The sequence below is a fragment of the Trachypithecus francoisi genome, unplaced genomic scaffold, assembly GCF_009764315.1.
Source record: "Trachypithecus francoisi isolate TF-2019V2 unplaced genomic scaffold, Tfra_2.0 Lachesis_group15, whole genome shotgun sequence".
Taxonomy (NCBI): Eukaryota; Metazoa; Chordata; class Mammalia; order Primates; family Cercopithecidae; genus Trachypithecus; species Trachypithecus francoisi.
Window position 1 is genome coordinate 36691105 of NW_022681460.1, and position 26457 is coordinate 36717561.

The window sequence follows — 26457 nt, forward strand, 5'->3', positions numbered from 1 at the left end:
AATAAGAAGACTTAACATGTATTTCCTCACTCTATGTTATTATAAATACTTTCTGAGTATCAATTAACAAATTTAACAACTCTTAAAGTAAGTAGTATTTTTGCCCATTTTAGAGACAAGAAGAAGGATATGGAGAAATGAAGTTATTTTCCCTGTGTTACAAATGTAGTAACAAGAATAAATCCCACAAAGTCTAGCTTCAAACTTTCTGCAGTTACCCCACAACCCCATGCTACCTTTTTCATGATATAAACGCTAAGCAGACTTACAGGCTGACCAACAACATTCTATTTCATTATATTTTTACTTAACTATAGAATTACTGATAACTTGAGTTTGGGAGATAGAATGAGGGTTTTTTTTTTTTTTTTTTCCATTATGGAAGAAGAAAAAAATATTCGTCTTCATCTTGTCTAAATTTTAAAGTGGTCAAAATAACATTTCACATACTTTTGCATATTACTGTTTCTTCAGAAACATTCTTACCATGTGTCTCCCTCATCAAATGAGATATTGGTAAATAATCCTTTGTTGTTTCTCTCATCAAGTCCAATTTCCTCCACTTGATTTCAAATTATTTGATCTGGCCTTGCTATTTGCAGCCGTTGATGCCGCCTATTCTTTTTCAATATCTGGAAGGTGCTGCTATTTGGTACACCCTGGTCTTGTTTACTAATCAGCTCATTCCACCCTCCTTTCTCTCGCAGGTTCACACCTCTGCTCCTCCTCTCAGCCCCTCGGGGTGTTCCCGCTTCCCCAGTCCATCACAGAAGCATCCATCCATGCTCTGAAATTAGTTTTCTCCCTCAACACCCGTTTTCCCACCACCTTTCCTGCACTTTGTGCATCCTTCAGAGCACCTGATTCTCGCTACCTTTTAAGAAGAAAACAATTTGAATTAATTTACACTTCAAGGATTCTAAAATATTTATACAGTGTCTACTGAGTGCCAGAAACTGCTAAGTCCCTAAGGACATAAAACAAAGATTTCCAGTTGGCTTCTGCCCTCCAAGAGCACTTGATCTAGTTGGAGAGTCGCACACAAATAATCTGACAGAACAAGGTAGGATAATAGTAGCACCAGCAGTGTAAGCAAAGCGCTGAAGAGAATTAATTCTGGGTCCCTAGTGTCAGGGAAGACTTGCAGGAAATAACTTCTGAGTTATATCTTGGAGAGGGGGATTTCTCCCATTTAGAAATGTGGGAGGGAGGCCTGGCATGGTGGCTCATGCCTGTAATCCCAGCACTTTGGGAGACGGAGGCGGGTGGATCACCTGAGGTCAGGAGTTCGAGAGCAGCCTGGCCAACATGGTGAAACCTTGTCTCTACTAAAAATACAAAAATTAGCTGGGCGTGGTGGCATATGCCTGTAACCCCAGCTACTCAGGAGGTTGAGGCAATAGAATTGCTTGAGTGCAGGAGGTGGAAGTTGCAGTGAGCCGAGATGGCACCACTGTACTCCAGCCTGGGTGACATAGAGTGAGATTCTTTCTAAGAAAACAAAACAAAACAAAAAACAGTTAAAAGAAAGAAAAAGAAACGTGGGAGGGAATGTGAAGCTGGATAGCAAAAGAATGGGAGCATGGAAGTGCAGCCTGTTTCCAATTTAGAATAGTTTCACTTATGATTTGTGGAGTTGACAATGGTGTGAAAGCCATTTGCATTCAGTGGAGGCCATAACCTCATCCTAAATTCTAAGGAGTTCCTCCCCTTAGGATAAGATTATGTTCTGATAACCCATACTGAAGTGGAAAAACTAAGTTGGGGACCCTCTGCTGTGTTGCTGGCATCAAATGCACTTTCCACTTAGAATATTTTCAACTTACAATAGGTTTATGGGGACGTAACCCCATCATAAATCAAGGAGCATATAATCTATTGATCTGATCCAGAAACAGTCAGTAGTTAACTTAATCTGTATTTCAGACACCATTGCCTTAAACTTCATTTCCACCATATCTTTTTTTTCTGGCCAAAATTGCCAATAGCTTTGTGGTGCCTCTCCTGTTAAACTCAATTTCTCCTACTTGACTTTCAAGATTTTATGTAATTCATCTCTGCCTTTTCTATATAAATTTCTATACAGTATTACTTACTCCTCTTCAAAATACGAAGGATTGTATTTAGTGTTTGCTGATCTTGCTTTGTAAGCAGAGCAGAAGGGATTTAATTGCACCTTGTTCTGCTGGCTCCACAACAAAACTAACCGAACAGGGACTCCTTTATTATGAGAGGAACCATCACAATAATAGCAGTAACTCGAGCATTAACCCACATTCATTTCTCAGGTAAAACTAAGCGTGACTGTTTGCAGTGTCAGGTTCCTGTAGTTCCTGTTAAGTTGGGTCCTGGTGAATTCATGTGGAGCTCAGTGTGTAACTGGTTAGGATCTAAGTTAAAACAAAGAATTATAATGCAGATCTACAGCCCAGTAGATCCCTGAAAGCACTCCTGCAAATGTCAGGAATGAAGAAAGGCATGGGTGTCTGTCATCTGGAAGGAATACATTTTAGTCTCATATTCTGTCTGTTTTTTAATGTAAACAGTGCATATTTCTAGCAAATTGACAGAAGAATATCAAGTTAAACTCAGAAATTTCTGTTGTAATTTGCTGTGGAGTCTGTGCTATCAGTGTAATAAGCATCTGCAAATTCATGTCACATTTTAAAGGTGTTCTTAGATTGTTTGCTTCATTTCTATGAACTGATGTTTTAAAAACCCTATGATTTATTTCAACATGCTCTGCATATGCAATTTAACATTTTCTATTTGTTTTCATATTGTTTGTTGTCTAGTCATTCATTTTATTTAGTTCCAGTTATGTGAAATGGTGAGACTTGAACAGAGTGTTTGTCCTTTGCTAACCTAAAACCATTCTACTTAAAACAAATTTGCTCATTTTTTTTTCCTCTGAGTGTCTTCAAGTAAGATCTATGATTAACCAGACATTGAAAAACATATTGTACCTTCTTTAGTTACATATAAAATCTACAAATATATCTAATTTAAATTTCAAGAGGAAGATAAAAATAATGTTCAGCAGTAGATAACTAGGACATTTAAAATAATGAAATACAAGGTACAGGTTATATCCGATGGAGCTTTATTTGCCATTAATGGAGGTTTAGAATAGACAATACCTCACTTGTTTTTGTTGCCAGATTATCAAATTTATAAATTCCTACTACTGTTCCATATCTACAAAACAGTTGGCTAGTGCGTCACTACTTACTAAACTTTGTGCAATAGGTCCAATTAAATTGGATCAATTAATTACATTTATTTTAACCTCAAGGTCAGTCAGAAGAGGTCTTTTATTGTTTTAATTACAGATTTAATTACATTCCATCATTGAACTTAAAAAAAAAATCCACCCCCTTACAGCACTTAACTCTAATGAGGTTCTCAGAAGCATTCCTATTGAAATATTTTATTCTCCTGCCCATATTCTTTGAGCTATGCTGAGATGCACTAGACAGAGGAGTAAGAACAGCTGGTAGGAGTGTGTGGGATACTGCAGGGACACCAACACAAGGCCAAGATGACGCTGCTCCACAGCTTGAAAAGTTGCCAGTCACCATGTTGTCTTTATCATTTTACTATCTGTAGTTATAGTTTTTGCATTTAGGATTTAGATAATCTCTTTGATTTGTGTGTTTCTTTTAGTAGCTTTCTTCAAAATTGACATTGACTTTTCATTGCAGCTAACAATATACAACAAAGGGTAAAAGTAGGAGATAAGTGCTTCAACAAAAACCTTGTTACTGATGATTACCATAAATGTTTAAATATAACTTTTATTTAGTTATGGAACTTTTGTATTTTAATAATGGCTTTTGATAGTGTATTTTTGTACCAGTTATAAACCTAACATTTTAGAGATAATTTTATAATTTCTGGAATCTTCCTCAGTGTTCCAGGATATATAATTATCACTGTATAAACTTAAGAAGAATGTTGGCTATTGTTTTACATCTTTGAGCAGCATTTTGTTAATGCATATGAGAATTGGGCAGGGACAGGCCAGGATTTCAAGATTATCTTTGAATTTCAGTTCAATGTAGCATGAGCCTCAGCGCTACAAATATGACAGCTAGCAATAGCACCTCATCTGACATTTGCCTATTATTCTCATTTTTGGGGAATTTAAGAGGGTGGTGTTTTAAAATAGGGAGTGCTTGGTTTTCATTTCAGGTGCCAGTTATAATGATCACTGAGTCACTTTCTATGTTAAACAACTCAACCATTCAACCAGATTTATCACTTTTTCCTTTTGTTTTGGATTTAACGTTAGAATTATTTAGTAACCTGAATGCAAAAAAACAAACAAAAAAAAAACCCATCTAACTTAATCTATCAAATGTTTAAAATATATGTGAACGTCCAGCGACAAAATATTTCCTTTCTCATGCAAATATTATTGTTAGTATCATGCAGTAGTTTCAGGAAGGAGCAAGAAAGATTGTAACTGTTTGGCAGTATGGCTCTTTGAAGATATGATCTTGTTATTCTGTAATAATTAGAGTGGAATTGTTAGTGTGCAAGAGATTAAAAGGAAGCAATGAATATTCATTTTTCTTCATACTCTGATTGGTCCACTCAACTATTTCAATAAAACTTTATCTCTTCTTGTAATATTACATAGGAAAATAAAGAACGTGTAAGGGATATAAAGGAATCCACCAATGATTGGAGACAGGATTTTCTTTACATTGTCTAATAGACTTGTTTATTATTTTAAGCTGGTAAAAAGAGACTTATGATTCGTGTTGAAGAAAGAGTTATTTGTGCTTGATACATTGAAGACACTGTTCAAAAGCAGTTTGTTCTTATAAAAGGATGACCCCTGTAGTATTTCTTAGGCAAGGAGGGACAAATTCAACCAACAAAAAGCACATCTCGCCCCGAGTTCCCCATGATTTCTCCACATAGAGCAAAAAAATACACATCAGTAATTTATTTGAACATGCACATCAGTGAGTAGCATAGTTCTAGGCTACTCAAGAAACAAAAGGGAGAATATCAGCATTACCTAAATAAAAAAGAGAGGTGAATTACACCACTTTAATTGTCTTAAAAACACGGATAAGAAGAGCAATTAAAATATAGTCCTAAACAGTACTAGCTAATGTAGATTACATAAGTATACAATATGATTCAACTAATAGTGCTCTGAGAAGCATAAACCACCAGTTCTAGTAAACAAGGCCCAGATCAATTGCTGAGAAAATGTTAGATTCAGATGTAGAACAAGTTACTTTTATTTCGGTACTGAATGCAAAACACAGGTCAAGTGTGAGGACAGCGTTCTAAAAAAGGTGGCTCTGTTAAAGCAAGGAGGCCATTTCCTTTTGCATTTTTATAATTCTGGAATTCTATTTTTGACGTTCACTTTCCTACTTTTCCTCCCCTGAGCACTAATTTATTAACAAAAAAAAAGATTTCAAGGTGCAAGTTGTACATTCTTATTGTTATACTATCTCATCTCTTTCTGGAAGAGAGTATTACAATCAGCATTACAATGTTCTTTTTCTCTTAATATTTGTTTCACATACATGTATTTCAAAATCATAATGTTGATTAGGAAAAGAAACTTACAAACGAGATAGTGATGTAATCATACACTTCCTATTGTGCTGTGTGTCTTTCCCATCCCTTCTCCCCTTTCCCTGTAAAGAGCTGTAAAAAATTTAAGGCAGATGAGGTATATTGCTGAAGGAAAAAGTTATTTTTGATAAAAACTCAAAAAAACTTTTATTCTGCCCTTCTACTCAAGAAAGACTACTCAACTATAAATCTAGTGCTAGAAAAAAGCAGGAAAGACACCGTTTGCGTGTACCATACTATGTCTTCTATTTCTAGAATGGCTTTTTGTTAATTTAATTTTAATAGAAAAAATAAGCACCTTAAGCTATGAACAAGAAAAGAACTTCATTATTAGTGAGTCTAGAATCCAAAAGGAATTAAGAACACTCACTCAAACTCTTTCACTCATTCTCACAAAGGCCAATGCTACTGATTAGAATTGTAAAGTGCTGTACTTAGTATAAACACTTGTATACACTGCAGACACTGAAAAATAACCCTCAAGCACATTGTGTTATAGTTCCAAAAATATATTTACAGTCTATTACAAAGATTACAAATGGAAGTGTCTAGGTGACTGTATTATGCTAATTAAAATTATTTTTACAGATTAATTTTTCTTAGGGACAAAAAACATTTTAGTGAAATTAAAATGATTTTTCTAGTCAATCAAAAAATAAATTAAAGTATCAAATAACACTGTACAGTGATTTAAAACAAACAAAAAAAAGGGTGGGGAGGGGTTTGGGAAGCAATCCATTTGAGTTTTTCTGTAGCCATCTTTGGTCCTAAATGTGGGAAAACACATTATGTAGCACTGAAAATACCTGTTCTTTTGTGATGCTCTGCAAGTAAAATAGAAAAATATAGTGCATTTTCAATGTATTCAGAGCCCACTACAGAGAAATGTGTGTACAAAACAAGACAGTATAAATAAAATTTACAAGTTTTACAAAGGAACATTTACAGATTTTGTTTCTGTTATTTGTTTGTTTGTGGATGCCCACATTATCAAACAAGACCAATTATGACCGATCCCTGGGATCTTTCTCTATTAAAATCATTATAAACAGCCCAATTCTCTTTGGAAGTACAACAGTTCAATTCTGGGGTAGTTCATGATTTTCATAACTTTTGAAAGCATTACTCACAATATGTATACATTCCTGTAATATCTATAAAGACACATTTAATTATTGCTTATGAAATTCTAACACAGTAATCAAATAATATGGTTTAATAAATAAAGCTTTAAAAACAAGCCAGATCATTCACCTCTTCCTTCTAGGGTAAGGAGTCCTTTCATTTAACAAGTTTCTTGCATCAGTGTTCACAAACAAAAGACTTTTTGTTTTGTTTTGTTTTGAACTGCAATGGTGATATTCTGTGCAGCAAATTTGTGTTTAAATGGTGAAAATTGTGAACTGCCCCTTTATCATGCTTCAGAGTTATAATATAAAACAATTATTTCCTTTCATGTTTGGACTGCATTCAACAGAAGAGGATATAAAATATATGTCAACTATTTATCCTAAATTTCCTAATGTCACGAGACTGAAAAAATCTTGATGTGCTCAGATTAAATTTTAGATAACACTGGATAGTTCTGCTTTCAGAGACTTGCCTTCACCAACATTCTTCAGATGAAGCGCCTCATTTTTTTAATATACTCATAAACCTAAAATTCGAGTTTATTAAATTCTTTCTAGTAAAATCACTCTATAAACAATCTGCTAAAAGTGCCTTATAGTATGTATGGATCATTATTGCTTTTTTCATTGAAAAGATAGTATGTTGTCTGATCTTTACAAAAAATTTCTTTTTAAAAAATATCAGAGCTCTTGGCAACTTGCATTTTCTTGACTACCTGCCAATTAGCAAACAATATCAAAACTGCACTGATTAAACAGAATAAAATGGCACAAAAAGGATACCAATGTTCTGACAGAGATGTATCTTCAATCACGCTATTTCTTTTGAAATCTGAGATTCTTTCAAAGGTACCCAGTGTAGTAATGTGTTACAGATTTAACACTAAAAAGGTCCAAAGCTATAAACAACTTTCTAAAACAAAGTCCTTATGAAGAATAAACACAAATGATTTTAAAAAGGAATAGTCTGAAATCACATATTTAAGGAAAATATTTCATTGATTTTAACAATAAGATCATGATTTTATTTGACAAATATATTCTTTCTTAAATTCTTTATGTACATTTTAAAAAGTCTATAAGACAAAAAGGAGGTTAGAGAGCTCAAGGTGTTTGGATGTTTTTCAGGTAGTACTTTGTTTATTGTCACTGCTATTTTCCTGGCCACCGATGGTGGATCCTAAATTCCCTTTTTATATATTCTGGTGGCACTTAGGAGTTCAAGTCTATAGGTGCTTCTTAAATCTTCTCTTCACTGTTGGAAGGACCCAGGACATCAACTGTCTTCTAGCAGCATTCTATGCATATACTGAAGGCCAGTACTGTTCTCTTGCAGTCTGTAATCTCCCTTAAAAGGGAGAAATGCATTATCACACTTGAATGCCAGTTCCATGTAAATGTAGCATTTGTGCTCTCATAGTCTGAATGCTGCTCATGATTTTCTTTTGATGGCCAACCAGTGTGATCCCTAAACTCATCACATCCCTGAAAAAGACAAATGTAGTTTTCATTAGGTACCTTACAAAGAGTAAGTGTGGCACGAAACTGTCATCAACTGTTTAATTAAATATGTTATTTTAGCCAAATAGATCTTATCTTAGTGTTCTTGGGTATTATGATCACACCCCTGTATCAGATCAGAATAGTAAAACTTACATCAACATTCTCCTTCGTAAAAACCTAACTGCTCAGGCTCTCAATTTACTCTCAATTCATTTTTAAAGTGATTTGAAATTTTACGTAAGAAATTATTAAAGTCTTAAAGCTATTATTAACTTGAGGGAAGGTTAGGGAATATTATTTGAAATGTTGTCTTCTTGAACCTCATTGGGATTTAGAAATTTCTAACTGGAAAAAGCTGGATATAGTATAATGAAAATAGTTGGTGGGATCTAGAAGAAAAATTGGAAATCATCAATGACCATGTAAAATTTTATACTGGATTTAATTAACATGTGGTAATTCTGAGCATGTTATTGGTTATATACTTACTCCCCAGTCAGTTCAATCATTTCATTATATGTCATAAAAACTATCTTTAAAAATGTACATCTCTGTTTAATAGCTTAAATTTGAATTAAGAATTGTATCTGTTTGTGTTTTCTTGCCTTTTCTAATAGCCAGATACATTGAGCTTATGTCTTTACAAGCAGCTAAAATATTGCAAAACTATAGCACTGTAGTTTTTCATGGCAGTGATAGAGAAACATGGTTTTTCAGGGGTACAGATTGCTTTGGGGACCCAAGTGTAAAAATGCCCACATAGTGACTATAAGAAAACTGAACCAAATAGCATGCACACATTTAAATTCATGTACATGACATTTCCTGGCATATGCCAGAAAATAATATTTGATTGCTGGTCTTCATCTCGTTGGAAAAACGATGACAGTAGATAGACAGAATCCCACAAATGGAACCTTGAATATTGTTTTCCATTTTCAAACACATTGACTGAGAGGAACTATGTCACCCATGAAAGTCATGCTGCAGCCAAGTCAACTGAGGTTTAGAGATTTTTAGATTGTCCGGGACCCCATAATTAGTGATGGAGCCAGACAGGAAAAGTGAGTTCTTTTAACTTCAAGTTCATAGCAATTTTAAAAGTTGTTTTATCAGGTCATTTTTTTCAGGTTAAAAAAAAGGAATCGATCAATCACACATCTTCCAAAAAGTAAGTTAAACTCTTACTTTTAAGCTATGGTTAACTGAATTAAGCTTTTGATCTCTTCAGAAATAATCATATTGGACGTTCTAATGCATTTCAGCATTGAGTATAAAGTTTTGAGATTATTTAAGTTCAACAAAAGCATGGTGAAAGAAATCCTCCTTTGCAATGGAGAAAGTTTCCCCAGTGAATAGGGATCTAAATAATACAGAGGTTAACTACAGAGGAAGCCTCAATGGATGGTGTTTAGAAACCAGCTATGGAGTCATATTAGTTACTACTTACTAGTTAAGTTGGTTTAGGGGAAATATTTAAATTTTCTGAACTTTAGCCTTGTTGGCAACGAAATAGGTATAAAACTATAGGCTTAATACAATTATTGTTGTGAAGGTTAAAAAAGTAATGTGTTAAAGGTCTATTTAGCACAATGCCTGGTACACAGTAAGAACTTGTTAAAGAAATACTTTTTTTCCTTGATTTTGGGATTCAAATTCTTTTAACATAAAGAAGATAACCTAATGTATAAAGTGCAGACTGTACCTAATAAACCCTTAAATATAATTTTAAGAGTTTAAGCTTACTCAATAGTCATCCTGGCTACTGATTCAAGGGAATTGTAGCCAGCTGCTGTGAAGTTATCTTTATATCTTTCCATCTTAATAGCTTGTAGCCATTCTCCAACTGAACAAAAGGTAGTGAAATCAGGAGTGTTTTGATCCAGAAGAGGGCTTATTGGCCTAGATAAAAATGAAACAGAAAAGCGAATATTATCATGAACTACCAAAGAAAGAATGTCTTGACCCATATAAAATTAAGGTATAAAGAATAAAATTAGATGTTTTAACTGGTGTATATAATAAAAAAATACATCGATATGCTAATAAAAACCTAAAGCATCCAGGAGGCCAGTGACTACGAACTCCTAAATTTATATTCTATTTAGATGTGATGACCACCCGGATTTGTCTCCCATATGTTTTTAAAAGTACAGCCAACAATATTTGGAATCAGTAAATAATTGTTCATTTGCTCCTTCCAAAAGTAATTGGGAGTAAATGATGCACATATGGCTGTGTTCTAACCTGTTCAGGCCACAAGGGTGCTGCAGAGATATTGTGCACCTCCACAGGTGCCTTACTATCAATGTAAACCAGAGCATCAATCTTACCTGGCGTCTGAGGCTGAATAACTACTAATATGCATTACAATCAAGCAAGCCTAATGCAAAGGATGAATGGACTCTTTTTAATGAGTACACCTCTTTAATCATGTATTGAATTTCTTTTTTTTTTTTTTCTTGAGACAGAGTATCAGTCTGTCACCCAAGCTGGAGTGCAGTGGTGCGATCTCAGCTCACTGCCACGTCTGCCTCCTGGGTTCAAGCGATTCTCCTGCCTCAGCCTCCTGAGTAGCTGGGATTACAGGTGCCCGACACCACGCCCAACTAGTTTTTGTATTTTTAGTAGAGACGGGCTTTCACTGTGTTGGCCAGGCTGGTCTCGAACTCCTGACCTCGTGATCCACCTGCCTCGGCCTCCCAAAGTGCTGGGATTACAAGCATGAGCCACCGTGCCCAGCCTGAATTTCTTTTATAAACTTTAACATCATTGAATAATTTATTAAATGACTTGAAGCAAAACAAGTAGGTACTATGAATATAACAAAAAACAAGAACAACAGTAATAAAAACCCATGTAATAATAAAAATATTGATCTGAAAATATGAACTATCATATCACAAAAATTCAGTTTATAAAGTTTTTTTGATAAAAGCAGCTAGTAATACTTATAACTTTAAACAAATACAATAACAATTAATAGATTCTCTTTAAACACCAATTAAGGTAAGCTTAACTGAAAAGAAAAAATAAACTCCTGTAAATATAATATATTTAATATGAATTTATACTTCAACACAAAAGTCAATTTGCGATTGTGGTGGGGTTGAGGAAATGAATGGTTTATGTGACTATTTTAATTTCTCCCAAATTCCATTCTCTTAGGCATTTCTTACCTACTACAAGTTCCCAGGGGAGTTTTCAGACTATTTGGGTTTCGAATCATTTTGTCTAGAATTCCAACTATCTGTTCAAATTTTGGCCTTTCAGCACGCTCCTTTTGCCAACAATCCAACATTAGCTGGTGAAGGCCAGCTGGGCAGTCCATGGGTGCTGGTAAACGATAACCTTCTTCTATTGCTTTTATAACCTAATAGCCAAAAGGACATTACAAATTATAATAAAACAGATTTCTCGGTAGGCAAAATGATTTATCCAGATAAGAATGAGGCACAATGCTACACAAAAGACTTACTTTTTCCCCCAAATTTCCATGAATACTAAGCAAGTTATTAAGGAGTGCGTGAAGTGCAGGATATGATGAAATTTCCTAGTTAATTCAGCAATAGGGAGCAGCAATTAAGTTCATCCAGGGTGCAATAGATGGAAACGTTTTTAACATCATCCCAGAGGCTTTCAAAAGGGAACATGTTATGGAACTATCTTACTTGTATATAATTGTGAGTATACGTATGTGCCCATACATTTAAAAATTCTGCAAGTTGTAAAAAGAATTTGAGTTACCCAGAATGAGCCAGAATGATTCACTTTTAAACAGAGTATCAAAATAATATGAATGTTATTACCAAGCACATGAGTCTTTTAAATAATATGAAGCTTATTGTTAGTGTTATAAGACAGTAGTGTGCTGGAGCGAGGTTGTACTGGTTTATGAGTGGCAACTGCATCCCTTCCTTACTCCAAGTTCCCTTACCTCACGCTGGCAGACTGAAATAAGCGTGGGGGAAGGGTTACAGTAGTAAATAGGGAAAGTCTACAAATCAGGGCTTTCCCAGTCAGAAAGCTGGTTTTTATTTTTAATTTTTATCAGCATACCACTGCCTATTTATATCTAATAACAGCCTAAAAAACTGTTTATATGAAGCTTTGAGTATTAATGAGAAATACGCCCTTATAAACATTTGTATGTGGCAATCAGAAAAACTATCATTCAGATTTGGGTTTTTCATTTATATGAAAGGCAAAAATAAATCTTAAAAATTTGAAAATGTTCCAAATCTGAGTGGCAAAGGGAAGAGAACAAGAAGACAAACAGCAGAAATAAGAAGGGCTTGGAGAACACTAAAATAGTATTTTAGGGGGAAGAACAAATCCTTTGACACTGATTGATATAATGGTAGAAATAAAACAGAAAATGACCCTCTGAGGAAAAAAAAAAAATTGAATTTTCAAAGAAAATAAGGCCAAAAGTAGGCAAACAAAAAGCTGGCTTTAAGAAATGTTGATGGCCTTAATATTTTTAGGGGAACACATCCTTAAGATGCATGCTGACATTCAAAAATAGCACCTTAAAATACAAAAGGTGGTAGGATAGGATATAATGAGCACAGTACCTGCATCAACAATGCTTGAAAAAAAAAATTCTTTTGTATAAGGGGGGAAAAAGTCTACGTTTTTCTTTAAGACAAATCTCTAATTAAGTTTAAAAAGTAAATAGATGGACTTAGTTATAATGACTTTTGAAAATTCACATAAGTATAAAATTTAAGACCAAACTCTCTCCTAATCGCTAGGTTGTATTTCTATCAGCTTATTAAACTCTTCATCTGAATTGTTCATAGGTACCTCCACTCTATATAATTAAAACTGAATTTACCACCTTTCTTCCCAATCTTTTACTATTTCAATTAACAGCACTTCCAGTCCCAGTCAGAAAGCTGCAGACTGCCCCAGATTCTTTCATTCTCTCTCTCTCTCTTTTTTTTTTTTTAAAAAAAGAAGAAAACAGAGTCTTGCTCTGTCATCCAGGCTGGAGTGCAGTGGCACGATCACAGCTCACTGCAGCCTTGAACTCCAGGGCCCCACATCCTGATCTTCCTGCCTCACATCCTCTTATATACACAATTAGTCACCACTTTCTGATGATTTTCTACTTCCCAAATACAATATATGCTCAAATACTAGAAAAAGTATTTTTCCATATTTATATCTACATTTATATATCTCTCTCTCTATATATACATCTCCCTGAAGTGATGGAGTAATTATCTCATAGTTAAGTCTTTAGTTTCACACTGAGGTGTTTCTTTAAGTATTTTATTTTGAACAATAATTATGGAGAAAACACCTTGGTCTTAAGTGACCTTAATCAGTGTTGGTGCTAAATGCAATGGAGGTCACATGACAGAACTTAAAAATGTCCTTTTATGATCCCGTAATTACAAATGTTGCATATCACTGTAAACATTCCTCTAAAATATCACTTTTAAAAGCTATACATCAAACAAATACATACAAATGGTAACTCTGCAAAGATCACAAATATATAAGTATAGGAGAAATTACATTTTTAAAAAACCATTTTAAATGCTAAGAATTTCAAGTGGTTTTGCAAAACATTCCAGTAATAGCACTGTACTTGGATTCAAAAATGCTATGTTAAAAAATGTGAATAAAAGTAAAAGTAATTTACTTTTGAAAAATGAGTGGCTTTTTGTATATGAGGCTGCTTCTATTTAAACACGTGCAGTCTATTTCTGATTTGACATGACTGCATTCTAATGCTCATAACATTAATTCAGTCCTCATTATTTCCCACCACCTCCTAACCTATTTCCCTGCTTACAGCTTATCTTCAGGTGTCCTGAAAGGAACAATGTAAGTTGAGTGATCTTTCCTTTTTTTTCTTTCCCTCCAAGTAATGTTTTAAAATGTAAATCTAAATCTTATCATGCCCTCTTGACATAATACTTTTCAATAGCACTCCAAGCTTTCAAAAGAACACTTAAAATTATTGATTCTTTAGCTTTCAACACAATATATTCTTAAGTCTTTGCAGCACTGAACATAGAACCTTTAAATGATTATTTAAAAAATTAGTTAATGAACCTCTGTAGTTGTCCTACTGCATTACGGAAATTTAATGATTCCTTTTGTTATTGCAGAGAAACAACACTGATCTCACTTCAAAGCGAAACTCCTAGTTATATTCAAAGATATAGTGGTTTACACATTCATAAAGGATAGCAAGAAGATATAACATTTAAAATAAGAGATATTGGGACTTTAATAATCTCATTCATAGTCACATCCCTATGGACATGAACACTTAAGGTACTTGCTGGGAACTCTTCCCCCTTATACAGCAGTTTGGCATTATCCAAGATACATCCTTTGAAACAAAACCAGCCAATAGGAGCTAATTTAGGGAAAATCTGAACCTTGAGGTTCTGTAGTTTTCATTTATTAGCCTGGCAGTAAAACAATTTCTCTGTTAAAGATGCAATTAATAATCATTGTTAATATATATTAAATGCTGATTATATGATTGGCATGGTTTTAAACTTGAATTATCTTATTTGATTCTTACAAAAACCTTATGAGGTTTAAGTATCATTATTACACTGATTCAAGAGATAAAGAATGTGTGGCACACAGGAAAAAGAGAGAGAGGGCCACTCAATATCAGGTAGCTGTTAGTAGAAAAGACAGAATTTGACATAGGCTATCTGACCAGAGTCCTTGCTGTTAAGAATGGCTTTATTTTTCCAATTAAAAAATAGGTACATTCTTCAAATAGTTAGATATTCTTGGAAAAACAATGCATAGAGGTAAGATGGCTGACCCTCCACTTCTTAGAGGATTATGTAATTGGTTCACTGAATTCATCTCAAACATATTCGTGTGAAATTACTAGAAACTCCTTGTATTTGCCTTAGTATTCTAATAAAATTCATTCATAACCAATTCTATATCTAAATAGTTCCCAGAGGAACCAGAAGTGATTTGGGTAAATGTAACTTTAAAAAAGACCTCTGGGACACAACAAGGACCACTTCTTTGACAAATGCTGTAAAGCAATACTTAGAAATAAAAACAAAAGTTACTTACTGAGAAGTGTTTCCATATTATTACAGTATGACCATTGTAATTAAGAGAAAAAGGAACACAATAAGACCCCATCAATGAGCCTGTAATAACTCAAAATGGCATATGGACATGATTGGCTTCTGTCCTCTGCTCAATACTCATTTTCTATTTCATTAACCTCACAGTAACATGACCCACATTTTATGCAATTAAATATGTTGGACTTCACTTATGAGATTATGGCAAAGTTTCACATAAAACAACATCATAATTTTGCTTCTATCTTAACACGAAAAAATAATAAAGTCATAAATCAGTGGTGACTTTTAAAATGAAAAATTAGGTATCACAATTTAGCTGAGAATACATTTACTTATGAGTATATTCTATTTTCAAAGCTCTTAAATGACCTTTCATACATGGCTTTAAGGAATTATCTTTATGTCTCATATCTTTACAAAAGCTTAAATTTTTTAACATCCTAATATCTACCTACTAGGAAAATTAACAATTTACTGGCTTAGCTTTATATAAGAAAAAAATACTTTCTTACATTCTTTTTTAAAAATACTTTTGAGTTATGTTAAGTATTAAGATAATTAATTTACTATATAGATTTTATTCTTTTTATGCTAGTAGTATTTTTTCTTATATTACAATACATTAAAATACGAATGTAAGAAAAATACTAGGAAAAGTAAAATCTATATAGTAAAAAACTTCAAAATTTCATAACTTGAGGGTAATAATTTGATTTGGATGAATCAAGATATAAATTCAATGAAAAGATAGCTGCTGTGAAAACCAAAATGATATTTTCAATTTCCACAATATTTCTTATATTTGACATTTACATACATGAAGATTTTTCTTTGAAAAGTCATTAATAGAAAGAGCTAAATGTCTGCAGATTTTTTAGAAGAATAAAAGTTGGAAATTTATTTGGAAAGCTTCATCTCTCGGTTTTAATTGCAAGTAACTGAATCTGACTGTTTCCAATGTAGTTAAAACTTAAGAAAATAACAGACACATGAAAATACAAATGAGTACCCATTCAAGGGTTAACTAAGGGATAATCTATTTGAGTATGAGTCTGGTCATGTATACTTATATTAGTTTTCCCTAGGTTTTTCTTATTCATTGCCTTGTCCAGAGTTACACACACTGTCCAGATAGTCCAGAACTTTCTCACTCATTAGCTTCTACACCACCCTTTTGTGTCTCTTCAGGTTACAAAAACCTCACCTTATCCAGCATTCAGCCTGGAACTGTGTGGACTTGCTTAGAAATGTAACCATCACTGCACATCTTGTTTTCTTGTGTCTTGTAAAAAATCTTTTAAAATCTGAGGCATTTAAAATGAGAGGGCTTTCTAAAATCCCTGACAAATTCCTAGCAACTAAATTTTAATAACGTAAAGTGAATCGGTTCACTTAATAAATCCATCTAGGCTAACTAAAAAGCAATGAATACATCCAAAAATCTGACGAAGGCAAGCTTCCCAGAAAAAAAATAATATATTCACACATACAGAGCAGTTTCCACATGTATCAGGGGTTCATAGATCTAAGTCTCTCCATGAACTCCTACCACAGCTTCCTACTAAAAAAGCTTTTATCTAGGAAAGTTTATCCCAGAATGGAAATCATTATCCTAAATTATCCAATTTTTCTCCATTTGCATATTGAAAATAAACATATAATTGTTCAAATAGCACTCTACTGACATAATGATAAAATAATGACTATTATATAATAAGAGGAATATGAATATCAATTTCACTGTACACACTGACCTATCTAGGTTATCTCTCACTGCTAAACAAACCTGTGTCCAAATTTATTAACTATTTTAGACCTTCTAAATAAAAACATAAAAGAATGTGCCAAATAATTTAGGTTAGAACTAAACTGCACAATAGATAGAATTATGTCATTTGACTAATAAAATATTTATTAATCCTTCATATATTAAGGCTATATTCATGATGTTCATTTTTAAGAAAAACAAAAAACAATACTTAACACATTTTAAAATTTAAAATTGGAGATATTAATTTGTTTCTTCTTAACCATTTTCATTATTTATTTTTGGAAGTTAAGTGAACTCTGAATTTGTCAGTCCTGTCAGTCCCTTTATGTTTGAATCCAGTACAGAAGGAAGGTGTCACAAGAAATGAAACTCCACCAAGTGTCTAGGGAATGTAAATATTTCTCTTTCTCTGCCCTAAGGATTTGTTTGTCCACATTTTGACAGTCCATGAAATCTTTGACACTGAGACCTGTCAAATATTAACAACTTTGCCTCTGCCAAACAGACTTGCCATTTAGACTTTTATCTTTGAAAAACAAAACAACAACAACAACAAAAAACTAAAAGCAAATGAAAAAGTTTTATGTCATCTTCCAATTCAAAATATCAACAGATTTAACTAATTTACAACCATCCTCTTTTCAGACTGGGAACTTCTCAGTTAATGCAAAAGTTTGTAGGGAAAGTATCAAAAATAACCTTACCAACAACATATAAAACAGTCTAAATGTTAGTCGTCTAAAAATAACTACTGTAAGTTTTAAGACCCATAGCAACTTGATTCTAAAGTTCAAATCAAAGTTATTGATTTAATATAACAATTTGCATGATCTCTTTAAAAAAATAACTCAAATGTAACTGTAGTAGTCAGCTTCTATTGCTATTTATGTTTATAATACCTCAAGCTTTACTCCAAACCAGTTTGCTAGTCACATCCTTGTTCTAAATGGCGATGTCGATTTTCCTTAAGCATTACTTATTTTTTTACTTCATACTCCAAGAATTTGGATTAGTATAATTTCCAGACTCCTTCGAAAACTCCTTCATCAATCTGTCTAAACCTACATCTTCATTTCTAATTACCACAAGTGTACTGCATGTCTGTTATAGAAAAGTGAGTCCATTTGATTGGTCTTCATACACCTCTAAACCTTAACCTCTCAACTTTCCAGTGTGCTTCCTTAGGGAATGGCTCATCAGCTCTGAACCAAGGTATCCTCCATTTTCTAGTACAATCCTGGATATCATGCTACATTTCATACTGGCTCTACATCTATCTAAATTTCACTCATATTTCAATAGGTTGAACTATAAGTGCTCTTGGCCTACAAAATGGCCATTTTATCAAACTCAACCTAATAAAAGCAACTTTTTTTTTGCACTTTTGCTATATTGTTTAATAAATGGTCTCTTGGTGTGAGATATGTACCCTCACATGGACCACCATCAGTTTCTCTTCTCAACGGATAACAGTATGCTTTATGTTCTAGCATATCCTCATGGCAGCAGGGGATACACATTTAATAAATATACTTTTAAAAGGAATTTCCAAGGATATTCTTATTGTGATTACATTCTAAAATATCACTATGAAACATTTACTAATAGTGATCATAAAATCTAGATTGTCGCATGAAACTAAAACTTAGTTACACTGATCAACAGTAGATAATTTAAATGAATTTTCTTAGAACACTAAAAGAAAAATATAAGCTTCAAAGACAAAACAAAGCACAACCAAACTTCCTTCCCTCCTCTTCACAGATGATTCTTTTACTCATGTGATGCTCCCACTCCAGCTGTGCAAGTGTGGAAACATTATCTTTATTAAGGAAGAAATATCATTAGTAAGCTTCTATTTTGTGTCCATAGAATTTATATTATAAAAAGAGAAAGACATTATTCAAAATGAAAGCCAAAATGATAAAATTAGTAGAGCCACTAATTTATGGTAATTAGTGTGGTAGTAATTGTGGAAAACTGTATTTTTATAATTATTTAAATGTGTGTTCTTAATGAGCCTTTACCTACATGTTCCAGTAATAGTGGCTATTAATGTATTCAATCCTTTTTGTTTAAATGAATGTAACACCTACATCTTGATTTGACATGTCCCAATAAGGTCTTTCTCCATAAGACATAACTTCCCACATGACTATTCCATAGCTCCATACATCACTGGCTGATGTGAATTTCCGGTACTGGATGGCTTCGGGTGCTGTCCACCTTACTGGAATTTTTCCACCCTATTATAAAAAGAAAGGAACATTTAAAATATGTATAATAACTTATCTATTATTTATGGCAATACCATAAATACATATGTGGATTTTTGGTTGGTAGTTCAGCAGCATCAGGTCTACCCATCTTGAATCTCTATGTGTATTTAAAGTTCTTAATCTGATTTTTAGAATCCCATTACAAGTTTCATCATTTCAAGTTTACATGGCAACTCAACTGATGGAGCTTTGTGTGGTGTTAGGGCAAGAGTATATTGAACAAACAATGACAGGCTGGGCGCTGTGGCTCACACCTGTAATCTCAGCACTTTGGGAGACTGAAGTGGGTGGATCACCTGAGGCCAGGAGTTCGAGATGAGCCTGGCAAACATGGTGAAACCCCGTCTCTACTAAAAATACGAGAAAATTATCCATGTGTGGTGGTGGGCACCTGTTATCCTAGCTACTCAGAAGGCTGAGGCAGGAGCATTGCTTGAACCCGAGAGGTGGAGGCTGCAGTGAGCCAAGACTGCGTCATTGCACTCCAGCCCGGACAACAACAACAGTCACAACAAAGACAAACTAGGCAAAGTTACTATGAAAATGAAATAAAATATGGATAATTTAAATAAACTCTCACATATTTTCTTTTTTTCTAATCTTACAAAAGTTATAAGGATTAGCATAGTTAATATTCTTTTAAATTTTTATTTAAAATGTGATTATAGTTTTTTATAAATATGAGTGCTAGTAACTAGATGTTTTTCTATATAACTATATTCTATGACTCTCTCAATATAAGGTAGTCATGTTATCAACACTTTCCTTCTTAGCTTATATATATACTGTACAAACAATGATTTTTCCAGAAAAACAAAAAACAAAAAAAAAAAGCAACCTCAAAATGCTTAGCTCAATTTGCTTCATTTTTCCTATTTAGTTTTACATTATTAGGTCCTGCTTTCATGGTAGAAAAATCTTAAGAATATGAAAAAATGCAGTAAATGACTTTTTCTTACAGTAGTTGTATAGACAGCTTCTGGATCATCCTCTATAACTCGGGACAGGCCAAAATCTGACACTTTACAAACAAGATTGCTGTTGACAAGAATATTGCGAGCTGCAAGGTCCCTGTGAACATATCCCATATCAGCCAAATATCTCATTCCAGCAGCAATTCCTCTCAGCATTCCTACTAACTGAATGACTGTAAATTGCCCATCATGTTTCTGCAGGAAGACAAAAATAAAAGCCCAGTTAATTGCATACTTTAAAAGGGACAAAAATCACCATGAAAAATATCTGCATGCTAGTAATTTGCTATTCTATAACAGGAATTGTTAATTAATTTTTTATATAATATGGATACCTGTGGAAAAAAGCATAACATGCTAATTTAGCTGATAGCCAAATAATTTTGGTAATCATTTCGTTATTTATATTAATTTGATATTTTAATATGAACTAACAGTTTGAGATTGCACAAGTCTAAAAGTATATGCTAATTTTTAAGTTTGGAAATAGAATATCTAAAAAATTACCCCAATTAGCTAAGTGTTTTCCCCACATGCCAAAAAGTCTAAATAATATAAAAGTAAATAAAGAAGTTAATATACATATAATAAGGTTTATTTTCCTCTAAATGGTAAAAATGAGAAAGGGGAAATATTTGAGTCAAAATGAAGAGAAACTAAAATGTAGAAAGTGATTGTAGTGGCTGAGTTTTTTTTCATTTAATTTTTTCTTAGTTATGCTACTGATAGGAGCGTTACTCGTAACCAGGATTCTCTAGGACAGATGTACTAGCAAATGGGATTGAGAACTGTTTGCAACCAGACCGGCCACTTCTAACCCATTTTAACCAAAAAATTACTCCAGCTGAATATAAATATTCTGGATGAAGTATGCTAGTCTGAGTAGATGAATTTTCTAATTGATTCTTATATCATGATGATGCAGCAATAAAAGTTTCTCTAAATCCTATGACTGTTTATACGTCTGAGTTAAATATGATTCTAGATCATATTAAATAACTTTACATGTTCTCTTTTTCTTTAGATTATTTTTTTCTTTGCCATTTGGAAAAATGTTCACATGTTAATATTCTTAGTTAAAAAGCCTCTAAGAGTAAAAATATCTATGTTTATATATTTTTGATTTATATGTCATTTACAAATAAATCACACATCATTAATTTGAAAAATAATGTTAATAATCATATATTTTATGCTTGGTGTTCACCTAACAATAAAATAGAAATGGTTCTACAGAGCAGAGTTGTGATCAAAGTATCAACACAGAATGGTTATCTCACCTTTTAGTCTTTTCCATATTATCTCTATATTTCATTTACAATTGTACATGCTGTTTTATAACATGAATTCAAATTACAGGGCTTCAGGCATCCTCCATATCTCAGGTAATAATATTAACGGAAATAACTTTGTGACCACATTGTATCACTTAAATGCTCAAAATATTCTAGTTTAATCTAGTCTTGAACTCTGATTATTAATCTGATTTTCAAAGACAATTTTCTAACTTCTTACTATTTTACAAGGTTCTCATTTTACATCACAAAAAAAGTTCATAAAATTATATTGGTAGCAAGCATAGTATATTTAGAATAAGTGGATTGCTTTGGTACTTACCCTGAGAAATGCATCGAGGGCTCCATTTTCCATGAACTCTATTACAATCATGACTGGTTTCCCTAAAATTAAAAAAAAAAAAAGTTTCAGAAGTTGCAACCTGAACTGCAGGGTTATTTCCTTTCTCATCCCCCAATAAAACACATGGTGCTCTTTTGAAAGAGTGAGTGTGTGAAGTATGAGTATTTCTTTTAGTGTTGCTGCTAAGCTCAAAAAGTCATTATATGTCTGCTTGGAACATGGTCATGATTCATAAAATTAAAACATATGAATAAAAGTCATTGTGTTCTTCTGACTCCTGCTTTGTGAGTAAAACTCAGAGAAAATTATACTTTATGTAAAATGTAAAGACTATATTGTATAATTATTATGTCTCTTGAAGAGAAATAAAAATATTTATCAGTCATTCCATCTATCAGTTATTCTTCAACTCTAATCTTGCATTCATTTTTTTCTGCTTTTTTTTCCCCTTGAGGTGATAACATAAAGGAAGAATTTTTTGATTAGTTACATACCAAGAAAATTCATTCATTTAGACTATGCAACATATTTCATAATTTCTTTTATTACGTACATAATAATACTAATTTCTGACACTCGGTTTGTTTGATAAAATAAAGATATAACCAATATCTACCTCTTGTAACAACCCCTTCCAAATGGACAACATTTGGGTGGTCAAACTGCCCCATGATGCTTGCTTCACATAAAAAGTCTCTCCTTTGTTTTTCTGTGTAACCAACTTTCAGGGTTTTTATGGCTACTGCAACGTCTCTTTTCCCTGGAAGTTTCAAACGGCCACTGCAGACTTCACCAAATTCTCCTGAAGTAACAGAACAAGCAGGCATATTTTATTTTCTAAATATTGTACTTTTCTTTTAAGAGTAAATGCATTTAATTATTTTTCTTTAACTTATAGTAAATTATTTTAAAGCATTTTAAAATAGTTTCAAAAATACTTGGTAAAGCCCTGTAAGTTACACAGAATACATTCCCATATAAAGGGGAGGCTATTTTCTAGACACAAAAGTTGTTTATGAAAATAATGGCATAAATGAAATTAAAACTTGAAGACACAGTTCAGAGCTCCTTCATAAAAGTTATGCTTTCCTAAACTGTCTGTTAAACAGGCTACTATTTTTCAATTGAATTAACCAACACTCAGAGTCAACATTCAGATTTGAATTTTGCTATTATACATTTAAAATTATTTTTCATATATTGTATTAGTATATAACCTAGACTACCTACTAAAGCATGAGGACACAGTAAATTCTAAACGTTGCAATTCCTTTTGAGAAGAAAATATTTATTAAATATTTAAAATCTGGAATTTATATGCACTATGTCCACTGGATTTAAAGGAATTAGAGTCAGAAATGTACACTATAAAAATACATACAAATAGAAAATATTCCCTTTAATTCATACACATTAATTTTCTACATGAATTTAAATTACAATGGCTAATACCTACAAATACAAGAAAAAAGATAAAAATGAAAGTTTTATAAGAAGACAGTAAATCAAGTAAAAGGAAATGTGCAGCAAAATTCTGGAAATTTCTGACCTTTTAAAAATACAAATTCATTTCTTAAATGGCAGGCCAGAGCTATTATAAAGTAGCTTGTAATAGAAGAATATCTTAAAAATCCAACAGAAAACAAAAATATATGGATTCTTCGTGCCACATGCTAGTTTTTCACATTTTTTCGTAAGATTTCATAAACAAGTACAGCCTCACTGCTTCCAACAGTTCAGGTGAATGCAAAAGTTCTATACTTGAGGAATAATTATTTGCCTGTCATTATGATGTATGACTTTCGATCTTGGCTAAATGGAACAGCTGAACAAGGAAGCTACAATAGCCTTACCTGCACCAATCACACGCTCAATTTTAATACAGGAGGCATCTAGCTCCTTGGCGAATTGATGGACAGCTCTATTTGGGTCCTCATAGGTTTCAGGGTCAATGTAGGTTTTGGTGCCTGGAAATTTAACTGTAATGATGTAAGAAAGCATGACTGTGATGAAGCAAAGCCCTTATTGTGCAGTCAGCCCAGGAATTTCATTATGCAGAGTGCTCCTTGGAACAGTGAACTTGCTTCCACATCACCTGATTCACAGCAGTTTTAACAGACTACTTCAGTCTGCTGGCGTATAGGTATTATCTGCAAGCTTCTATAGGTAACATAGGATCCAGCTCATAGGTTGCTAACTGAATTGCTTTTCCAGTAAATCAACAAAAGACATTCACCAAAATTTCTGACATGCCTATCAGACTGGAGGTTTAATTAAATTCACTGCTATCATGGCATAGTTCAAGCCATATTGAAGTTTGTAATGGACTTGGAAACACATTTGTAAAACTACCAGTCAGTCAATCAATCAAATTAATACACTGGGAAAAGAAGACATTTCATTTACAGGTAGCCTACTACACTGACAGCAATATTAAAAACATTTAGACATCTTACTTATTCTTTTGATTTATTTTTTTAAAGACCAACCACCGTTGACATATACATAAAATTAATACAAGATGTGAGGGACTTCTATCACAGAATCAAAGAGATATCTTCTAAAGACAGTTTCATCTTCACCTTCAAGGGCAATAGAGGCCAGATATACAAAGTGCAGAGTAAAGTAGAAAATTTACAATATTCCTGGGATCTGTTAACCAAGTATGACAGCGATTTGAAAGAGGAATGGTTTATATGAACTTTCAATTATAAGGCTCTGGAAGATCTTAACTGCTGAGGAGGTAGCCAATATGCCTCACAAAAGGTAGTCAAAATGCAAACAACATAGAATAATCTTAAAAGTTAAAATCTTCTTAAAATGCACCCAGAAGCATGCAGGTAACAGATAATACTATGTCAACTTTAAATAAAATTCAATTACAATAATGTATTCCAAATCTATTTGGTAAAAGACAAAGATAAGATAGATAGGCATATATTTGGTTATATTAATGCAATAAAAATTACATTATATCCTCAAAAAAACTTTATTGTTTTAACAAAGCCACTGAACAATCTTTTCATCAAATCTTACTATTTGGAGAACAATATATTTCTTTATATATTACACTGCAGCCTAACTGTGCTTATGTCATCACATTAAAATTATATTTTAAAAATAAACACATAACAAAAAGAAGCAAAATGTATAAAGGAAAATGGGATTTAAAAATCTTGATTTATTCTGCTGTAGTTGATTGTTTATCCAAAATTGATTGTCTGAAACAATTATTGTTGCAGTTTATAAAACTGACAGATGCTCATTTGTTACTAAAGCTGAACATGAAAAAAAAAAAAAACAACACGAGAAGAAAAGAGAGAGGGGATAGAAGGAGAAAAGAGAGAAGAAGGAGTATAGGGAAAGGGGGAAGAGAAAAAGAGAGAAGGGAAGAAAACAATAGGTTAACCTCCTAGATTGGCAGGCAGATGGAGAATGAGCCATCTTCTCCCTTTTTATTCTCTCTTTCTTTCATTGTTTTAAAATTTTGTTTTGATAAGGGAGCTAGATTGGAGGTAACCTTCCGCGTCTCAAACGGTCTCTGACGGTTCTTTATTCAAGCTGTCATAAAACATTTTGACAGGCCAGAGCTATTTTGGCATAAAAACATGAAATACTGCCCAGCTTGGATTTGAAGACATTGTTAGAAGAAATGGTAGGAGGAAACAAAATGTAAATCGGAATTGCTTCACTAAATTCCTCCATTGTGTTTATATATTTAAATGTAGCACTTGGGGGCATGGAGAGTTGAGGGTGCCTGATACAAGTGACTGGACATTCTATTAAATTCAGTGCTCTAAAAGCTAGTTAAATGGTTGCTTTCAAGTTTCTATAAAAATTCAGTCTGGTGTTTTAGCAACTGGGAAAATTGTCCATGAACTAAATAGAGGAATAAAAAGACACCAACTTGTAAACAACTGGTTACCACAGTATTATACTTTGTATATTAAGTAATCATAATTTCAAATAAAATACCTGGTTTTAATCAAACAACAAGAAAACATATCCTTGGAAAAGGGGTGATTCAAAATATTAAGAATTCACCAGGATAGGATATGGTAAGTGCACTTTTTTTCATTATTCATTTAAGAAATGAATGTTTTAAAATAAGGAAAATATTGACATTATTTCTGAATATTCTGGTTTATCCCAACTTGAGTATGAACTTTTGTATTTTAAAATATTATTTCGATTTCTCATGAAAGTTAAACATCTTAAAACCACCATTGCTAGTTTTCTCTAAAGGTTAAAACTTTATATACAGCAAGCTTATCTTGTATATATTAGCAAGTAAAGCATGCAATTATATATTTTCTAATTACAAACTGGATGTGAAATGTGAAAAAAGTGAATGGCATAAACATATTAAAACTGACTTATGACAATTAAGCATAAGGCTATACAACAAATTTTGGATAAGTCATGTTTCAACTGACCTTCTGCATTAAACTGCAAGTTAAA

General features: G+C 32.9%; 1 protein-coding gene across 5 annotated transcripts in view; it reads right to left on the minus strand.

Moving 5' to 3' along the window:
* Nucleotides 1–4701: 4701 nt before the first annotated feature.
* Nucleotides 4702–26457, minus strand: part of EPHA7 (EPH receptor A7) — a 179840-nt gene continuing 158084 nt past the window's right edge. For 2 of the 5 annotated variants that reach the window (XM_033234643.1, XM_033234641.1), the window contains exons 10-17: nucleotides 23850–23963; nucleotides 22613–22798; nucleotides 21976–22037; nucleotides 20344–20553; nucleotides 19202–19351; nucleotides 11420–11613; nucleotides 9987–10142; nucleotides 4883–8222 (exon numbers count right to left, since the gene is read on the minus strand). In XM_033234643.1, coding sequence (XP_033090534.1) covers nucleotides 8108–8222; nucleotides 9987–10142; nucleotides 11420–11613; nucleotides 19202–19351; nucleotides 20344–20553; nucleotides 21976–22037; nucleotides 22613–22798; nucleotides 23850–23963 — 1187 coding nt within the window. In that variant the 3' untranslated portion in view covers nucleotides 4883–8107. Of the gene's footprint in view, nucleotides 8223–9986; nucleotides 10143–11419; nucleotides 11614–19201; nucleotides 19352–20343; nucleotides 20554–21975; nucleotides 22038–22612; nucleotides 22799–23849; nucleotides 23976–24966; nucleotides 25275–26457 lie in introns of those variants that run through there. The other 3 variants (XM_033234640.1, XM_033234642.1, XM_033234644.1) reach the window with 3 other exon arrangements.